Here is a 9,229-nt window from a genome sequence, read left to right as displayed (position 1 = left end):
ATTAAAGCCGAGTAGGGAATCGAATTCCCTACTCTTGCAAATCTCCTTAGGTTATTAGGTGTATCTTCCATAAATACTTTCGGTTTTCGCTGACAGAAAGATTTTGCATTGTGCGAAGTGGCAAAAGTCGATTTTAGATAGATTTCAGTGGAGCATTTTAAAGTTTTTAAAACAACTGCACTTTTTTTACACCGCCAAAACTAAAAAAAAAAAAATAGCAAAGTACCAATTGTTTGTCACTTTGCCGTGATTTGTATCTCTTTGGAACGAAATGAAAAGACTATCGAATTTTGTTTAAAATAAATTAGTTAATTTTTATTTAAATTTACTTATATAAAGCTGATGCGTATGGTGAAGCTGCATAGCCAGGATGAGAAGCATAAGCTGCTGGGAATGGATATCCAGCTGGTGCAGCCGCATATCCAGCGGGACTAGCAGCATAAGCTGCTGGAAGAGTTGCATATGCAGCTTGTTGACCGGCATAGGCTCCAGGTGCAGCATAACCAGCCGAAGCATATTGGTAAGCTGGATAAGCTACAGCATGGTCGATTTGATGGGCGTTGTAGCTGGAAGCGTATGGTGCAACATATGGAGCGCCATATCCGATTTGGGTAGCATAAGGAGATGCACCGTATGCAGCAAGTGGAGAAACTAGTCCAGGAGCAGCGATAGCGGAAGCAAATACAGCCATTAAACAAAGAACGGTCTGAAAAAAGAAACCAAAAACACAATTAAATCTTTATATCCAAAAGGTTAGAAAAAGGTATTTTTACTTGACTTACAAATTTGAACATTTTGATAGATTATTTCTTTTTATTTTTCGATCTGGAGCTCTTTCTCGGAAGAAGTGAATGTGAGATGTGATTTTTCAATTCCGATGCGGATAACTTTTATATCAAAATAAAAAACTAAACTTAATTCGTTCATCAGCTGTTTGAGCTTGCTTTGACGAGTACCTATGCTTTAAAAACAATAAAAATCGTTTTTTTAATTAATTTTAGTCACATATCCTCATAACGCGTACTTTCGATTGTGAGCACAATAGTCTGAATGGAATGGTGCGGTGCATAATGAGTGGGTGTTTGTTTAATTCAATTCATTACCACATTCATTAAATTCACATTGGTGGAATAAATAAGTCAAATACGGTTATAATGAGATGTAGACTTCTGAACTAAAAAAAGAATGCTAGCCATTCAGTCGGCTAGTGCTATTTATGTAACTGGTTTTGCATGACTTTTGTTTTTGGTAATGGGTTTCCGATATGATTAAACAATTGTAACAGCATGTATTTGAGCTTTATGTCTTCAACATAGTAGGTAATGATGAGCTGTTGTAAATAGTAAATGTAATATGTAAATTAGGTAAATCTATGTGTAGTTTAGGCAAAAAAAACTTTAATCGATGTAGGTAACAAGATACATTACAATTAGTTTATTTTAGTCAGTTACAGTTTACTTTTACAAAGTCGAATAGATTGGAGTGGAGTAAACTAGATTTACAGCCTCTTACAAAAATCAGAAGCGTTTTACTTGCTAGAGAACATGTTTATTGTTTAAGGATCTTAAGAAAGTCAAACTCGTGATCAGACATGGCATTATGATTATAGAAAATGCGATGAAATAGAAAATAGAAAATGCGACTAAAATGGAAAAAGTTATTTGTCTCAAAAACGGCTCTAACGGTTTTGATTAAATAAAATAAATGACATCCTCAGTGCAAAAAAGCGATGAGCCAAAAAATAACAATTTTAAGAATGATGAGGAAATGTAGCTTTTTAAATTATCTTCACTTTGAGGGACTGGTCGTTTACATGAACGCAAAATTCGAAAGATAATGACTGTTTTTATCCAATTTTTACTATATTGCATGTCAAACACTTTCCTTAATTTCAGTGTAAAACAGAAATAACACAGAATAATCACTTGACAGCTTAAGCAATTTCAATGCTAGAAAGAGATAAATCCAAAATAGTCCCATAAATAATTTTCATTTTGAAAAAAAATCTATGCAAGATAGAAACATTCCAAAAAAACTTACTTAAGAAAATTAAAAAATTTAATTTTTATTAGTACAAAACAGCGATAAACCAACATTTTTCTCATTTTTGCTTTGAATGTATCCATGCAAAAGAGCGCTAAGTGAAAAATAAACTCAATTATTCATATTATTTTCGAATAATGTGGAAAGTTTGTGATAGTGATAGTTAGATCAGTGCAACTAAAATCTTCAAAAATGTATTGATTTTTTGTACAGTGCTATTATTTTATATTTTAACAGATACAAAATTAAAATTAAAGGTAGTTACTTGTCCTACACTTAAAACACCCATTTCTACAGACTTCTTAAGATAAAAATTGACAAGATTTTACACACAAGTAATAAATTTAATGATCAGTTAAATAAACCTACAATACATTCTATTTAATCTATGTAGGTACCTACTCTTGAGTCTGAAAAACAAACGATTTCCAGGTAAAAATTATCTAAAAACGAGTATGTAATATTAAAGTTATGTAAATTTTATTATAAAGTTATAAAAGTTTGAAGATTTTTCGTATTTCTCATACTTATATGCTTCAGTGTCATAAATTTCATGAATTTTCGTCAAGAAATGGCCGTGTAAATGATTTTAGACGCCATAAAGCACCAAATGCACCACTGTGCGGCGAGAAGAATGATAAATAGCCAAATTCCTCTTGAACCGACACATTTTTAAATCTTTAACGAGTTCATAGCATTCACTGACTGTGTCAACTTCATTTTTACTTCAAATTTGGTAAAAATAATAATTCACCAAATAGTCTATAACAATTTAAAACAAAATTCGTAAAAATAGGAATTTTGCCATATTTCGACAATTTTCAGACCGCTGTGCGACCAAAAGTCCTTACCCAATTTGAACAATTTTTGTTTACTTAATATTTAGCTTAAATAAGAGTTGTCTATTTTATTAAAAAAAAAAAGATGTTAGGGTGGTTAATTTTTTTTGTAAAAATACAATTTTTTAAATGTTTTTTAAGCCTTGAGCCGATGCGGAGGCAGAAGATATTAACTGATTTTGATTATATTTTAACCTATTCTTAGTTTTCACCATTCACAACTTTTCCGCGCTATTACCATTTGAAATTCGAAAAAAAACCCAAAAACGATCCACCTTAATGTAGGTACTGTACGAGAAGCTTAGAATTCGTAAAGAAATCGAACTCGCGATAATAATGAGGCATGGCATTACGATCATGAAAAATTTGAATAAATACCTAGAACATTATCAAGAAATAAAAATGACTCCAACAATTTTCAAAAAAAATAAATAAATCCAATGACTAAACCAAGTAAAAATTGCATGGGAGTAGAGGAAAATAATTTTGTTTCTCATTTTCTGAAGGGATATTTTTTTTTAATTGAATTTGTAAAAAAACGTTACCAAATCCTACCACACAAAACTGTCAAAGTTGATAACTATTCGTGTAACTCGCAATAAAACCAAACTTTACAGCAATATAAAAAGAACAAGACAGAATTTTCATGATTAAGAGAAACAAGAAGAGCTAACTAAAGTTGCCGTGCAAGTGTTACAAAAAATCTATAAAACGATATTATAACGGCAGCGGAAACTCTAAAAAAAATATGCTATATCTAATCACGCGTTAAAATTTTATGTCAACTACTTATATCCACAAAACAAAATGCCTATAAGTAACCAGCCTCCTTATCAAATTACGTATCCGAATTGACCGTAAAACCGGAAAACGACCTACTTTGCGCCTTCGGAACGAATTCAAGCATAGCACGTCTACTCTGCTCTGCTCTCCATAGTAATACGATCACATCAAAAAATCTATATTTCATTTCCATAATGGAATCAGCGTCCGTCCTTCAAATATTATATTCATTCATCCCGATATAATTGCGGCCACTCGAAGAGGGTTCCTAAATTGGAAAAGAAAAAGGGCATCGTCAATAATAATATCCAAGTGGCTGTCGCCCATGTGTCTGGCGAGAGGAGCGATCTTTTTCTTTCTTAACGATCGATGATGATATTTTTGAACCACTTGACTATTAAAGATGATTTTTTTTCAGCCTTTCTTCTTTGAATATTTTTTTTTAATAATTTCATTTTGAAAAACTCTAAAGAATGATACTCTGGCAATCAACGCAACGATACACACTTTGCCTCGATGGTCCTTGAGAGTAATGAAGACCACCCAATTAAAAAGAAATTAAATACGAATTACACGCTAAACAAAAAGAAGAAAGAAAATTGAAAAATAAGAAATAAAAAACCGTAAAAAAATCACCGAGTGAACTATGTCTATAATCCTGATCTGCACTGAGCTCTGAATCTGGGAAGATGATAGATTTTTTTCTTCCCCAATACCCATCTCTGATCTAAACAAAGAATCACCTACAGGCTATATATTTTATTTGAAAATGTGAAACAGTTTCACTCACATTCTCATCATGAACCCCGAAAATCAATGCCGAAATGGCATTAAGTTATTCCGTGCAATTGCTATTGTTGCACTTTTCTTGTGCGACTTTTTTGTTTTGCCAACTGTCAATTGTGCAATCATTCAGAGTCCTAAAAAATAAAAGGGCTGTCAAATGGGAGATGAAATGGGAAAGAAATGGATGATCCGGTTTTTAGTGGGATTTCAGATTAATTTCTTTTCTAGTTTTTTTGATCCTGGTACAAGGAGAGTTCTTTAATCCTGTGGTTCAGTTGCTTTTTGTATGTACTGAAAGCATATGGAGCTAAGAGATTTGTATTTTTTTGTGTTATTGGAAATCACGAAGAAATTTCGAGCTCCACATTGATAAGCGTGAAAATTGGAAAAGAAAAATTGGTTGATCCTAGAAATTGTATAAGGCTTGCGGTTTGGCAAATCCACTGGTCTTGAAATCTATAAAGAAAACCTTGCAATCATCAAAAAAAATTTAAAGTAACTCAGATTTTTCTCATGAAACTTAGCAATTGTTCGAAATTTTAGATCCAATTCGATAAAAGTTTTGATATTCGGTCTCAGGATAATGCAGGTTATCTTGTTTGTACCTTGCAATTAAGGTTTTAACAACTTGTTGTGAGAATTTTTAAACGTTTATTTTTGTATTTATAGTTCCCAGTAACAGACAAAGGGTTGTAGACAGATATTTTTAGAGTGTGAGAATTGGAAAATTAGTATCAGAAATCCTTAGAAATTAGCTAGAAAACTGTCTTAGTCATTATTGCTTCACTTCATGAACTTTGTTAACCTTGCATTTTCCAACAATCAATGAAGTTCAAAACCTATAGTTGTATCAAAATTTTGCAACAATAGCAAATTAAACCTAAAACACCCAAGGAGATGAATAGAAAAACACAATGTGTGTCTATTTTCAAGCCGCAGGGATGTCTCGGGACAAAAGTATACACACATTACCTCACATGATGGGTTAGGGTTTTTGTTAAACTAAATCGCTCAGGGCTCATCACTCCCTTTAATTCGTCTTAAATGCTCTTTTTTTTATAGTCTGATAGTTTTGAGTCCATTTTTTATAGACTCATCACAATACCTGCATTATCATGAAGATGTTCTATTTTTTTTTTTTTTAATAGTGTATTGATGTGATGATTTCACACACATAGATGTACGGGTGGCCATTTCTATTGTATAAAGATTGCGGATTAATTTAATATAAATTTTGAGGGAATTTAAAAAAATTGAGTTGTTACAATAGTTATGTTTTGTGATGTGCGGAAAAATTGTACTAAATTTTATAAATTGGAACCACACGTGTGTTTATTGATTGGGATAGAGTAACGCTGAAAAAACATTGGCAAATAGCACGGATCAAACAATGAAACGATAAAGAACATATTTTCAATTGTTTGGTGTAAGAATGTTTTTATAAGGTGCCAACGATGTTTTTACGCCCTTATTTTATGATGATGTCGTTTATAATATAAACAAATTGATAATTGTTATAAAGAGAAACAGATTAGTTTGGGTTAACAATAGAACAGACAAAAAAATGCTTTCTTTTCTTAAACTTACCGACACTAAAATTATGTTTTGATCAATATTTATGTACATTAGGGTGTCCGTTATTTACCAAAGTGATGTTTTCGGGGGTGACACCCCCCAGATCGAAAGCTTAGGGCCTAAAAACGGGGAATTTAGCAAAAACAAATTTTTTGGAGGTCATTAACCCGTGCCTCTAAGGTCATACTTTCCGAATACAAATTTGTATGGGAAATTTTTAACTAATACATACAATTTTTTTTCTCTCGAGTTAAATCATCTATTTTTAAAATTTTTGTTGATTCTGGTTGGAAAATATGTAGTTCCTTTAAAAGATTACATTCAAAATTTCACGTTAAAAATTTTTTTTATATTTTATTTCGGTTTTTGAAATTATTAGCTGTTTTCGTAGTTTTTGCTTTCACCTATCACATAATTTTAAATGCAGTTTTATTGGTTTTTAATTCTTTTCAAATATTGCATTCAAAAATTTGTGTATAAATCAAAAATTTTAATTTTTTTTAAATTTTTTTTGAAATTTTTGCCGTTTTTATATTAATTAAATATTATTAAATACTTTACCCTTTCTTGTTTGCAACTTTTTTGATGTCATTTTTTAGGTGAATAATTTTTAAACAAAATTTAATAAAAAAATTGTAAACATATCTTTTGTAGTTCGAAAAAACGGCAAAAATTTCCACCAGTTTTGGTGGATTAACGACAAGAATAAAAGTGAAAAACAGTTGTTATTTGTAATTTTAGGACAGTAAATAGAATGGTCATTAGTCCCAATCTTCTAAAATGGCTGAATTTTGAAAAGACACCATTACTACACCAAGGACAGAATTGTATGCGTTTAAGGTTTTCGAAATCCTTTACCACATGAAAAGTTGAGTGGTATTTCTTGTTATTTTTGGATCAACGAACATTTAATTTTGATGTCCTTGGTGATGTCCATTTGAGACTAACTTCATTGTTAAAAAAGAAGTGTTAAGGCATGGAAGAAAGTAATCTTCTACGATAATACAAATAATGAATTTCAAACGTGAAGAATGGTCACAATTATTTGTAAATGCATATTCAAGAAACTTTTCCTTAATTCTCTAGTATTTGTGAACCAGTACTTGAATTTTTTAACAGGACCACGCATCCTACCACAAAAAATGATCTTTAAAATATTGTATGTAGGTACCTAGGTTGCTACAGGACTTCAAATTTTTAGTAGGTACAAGGTTTCATTACAATAACTTTTTAGGATTTATAGTTAGTGGCCAAAGACCAAAAACGATTTTCTTGTCTGTACGTGACAATTTTATATTTATTTCAGAAAATGCACCATAAGTGTATCTATTTGCTTAAGAATGTTCTTTAGACATCTTGACACCAAGTTCTATAGTTTTATAAAACAGTTTGTCTCTCTGTAAGTGACGTTTTTTTGTTTTAGATTTACTCTTAACAATATTTGAATTAAATGTTTTTGAAAAAAAAAAAGACATCACTGAATTGTGTTGATCACTGAAAAAATCTTTAAAATTGTAGTATTTACACACTTCTACATAAACTTCTGAAGTAACATTTATAGAAGCTTTATACAAACCATTTTTATCTTCAAGGATTGTAATGTATTAGATATAGTGGTCAATATGGGCAAATTTTGTAACCCTTTATACACATTTTACACCGCGGAAGCAGTTTTTGTTTTTTTTTTTTTTTGATTTCCTGTCATAAAGTATCTCATGTTGTTTGTCAAAAACGTATTAAAATAAAAATAACTTTTTATACAATATCTTAGTGAAAATTTCTTTTCTTAGCTTAAAAGCATCCTACAGACTTTCTTCTATTCAATTTAAATTCCAAGCAGATCATCCTTTTCCAATTTTTTACAATAACAATTTGTAGAGTTTTTTTCGTTTAAAGAAAACCAATTTTTTATTGCTTGAATGGAATAATTTAGTTCACCCCATCAACCAAGAGAAAACTGTTTGCCAACATCAAAAGCAGCCGCGTTTGCAGATTTTTCTAACACCTCATTCGCAACATCACACCCAATTGATCCGTCCACCCAACCGTTCATTCATTAAACCATTCAAGCATATTCATTCACTCAAATTCGTTTGCGCGATCATTTCACGCTCAACCAGTTCCACAGCCACAATTTTTAAATTCTTCAATGCTACGTAGCGTAGGGTAGGAAAAAGTAAAGTACATCACCCCCATAAGTGAGTATATCATGTGACGAAGGCAGAAGCATTGGAGCACGTCTCAATTCAGATCATATACTTACTACCTCCATCTGTTTTTTTCCGGTGGAGGATCAAAGAATACCGCTGCCGCAATCAGCACGCTTTGACACTCACAACCAGCCCCAAGTGAATACAAAAAATGAAGACTTTTGTTTATGGAGGTAAAAGACTATTGGGGAGTTCCAAGAACTAAGCAAGTGTCTTTGTACCTCATCGATTAGGAAAAAAATTGAGGATCATAAAGATGAACGTTTATTATTTACAAATGATCACCTAGAATATATCTCTTCCCCCTCGTGGAATCACCTCATCATAATTGGCCTGCAATACAAAGAAGAAACAATTTTTTGCCATAACCAATACAACGTTTGTCGGAAAGAATCTTTTCATTCATAAATAAAAGTTCGAAAGTATCTTCATGTTGAATTGTTTACACAAATCTCTGGTAAGTACAAAACTCTTTGATTGGAAATTCCGGTGAAAATTTAATTGATGTTCCTGGGAACACTTTTCTTTTACTTTAACACACTCAAACGAAAGATAAAAACAAAATTGAAAAAAGGAATTATTAAAAGACACAGTAGCAATTTTTTACAACCCTTAGATAAGATCTTTGCATCTTCATTTCGTTTTTGCTTTTGTAATGCAAATAAAAACTTTGATACTTGTAGAAATGCAAGCAAAATTTCCATAAGCATTTGGGAAGGATGAAATTAATTAATTCCTTATGTTTGTTACAAAAGGCTTATACAACCAACAACAAGGACAAGCCACACCGCAACCTTCAAAAAGGGTGAAAGAACACTTTGTTCTCCATAGTAATCCTTGACAACAGCAAATTTTAGGTGAGGGTTGGAAAATTATTAAATGATTTGCCTAAGGCTTATAGCCTGTGGCCACAGAGATAATGTAGTTCACGTGTTGACATCTTTTGGAAATAATTCAATTTATATGCAATATGTGATAATAAGAAAGGATGTG

General features: G+C 31.5%; 1 protein-coding gene across 1 annotated transcript; it reads right to left on the bottom strand.

Annotated features, from left to right (window-relative positions):
- Nucleotides 1–303: 303 nt before the first annotated feature.
- LOC129909074 (postacrosomal sheath WW domain-binding protein-like) lies at nt 304–888 on the bottom strand. The gene is made up of 2 exons (XM_055986024.1): nt 783–888; nt 304–706 (listed from the first exon to the last, which is right to left on the bottom strand). Exons 1-2 carry the CDS (start codon nt 792–794, stop codon nt 326–328), a joined length of 393 nt encoding a protein of 130 aa, XP_055841999.1. The 5' UTR covers nt 795–888; the 3' UTR covers nt 304–325.
- Between the last annotated feature and the right edge of the window lie 8,341 nt (nt 889–9,229).

Source organism: Episyrphus balteatus, chromosome 2 (assembly GCF_945859705.1).
Source record: "Episyrphus balteatus chromosome 2, idEpiBalt1.1, whole genome shotgun sequence".
Classification (NCBI taxonomy): Eukaryota; Metazoa; Arthropoda; class Insecta; order Diptera; family Syrphidae; genus Episyrphus; species Episyrphus balteatus.
The sequence above is the reverse complement of the archived record's forward strand: the minus strand, read 5'-3'. Positions and strand labels throughout refer to the sequence as shown.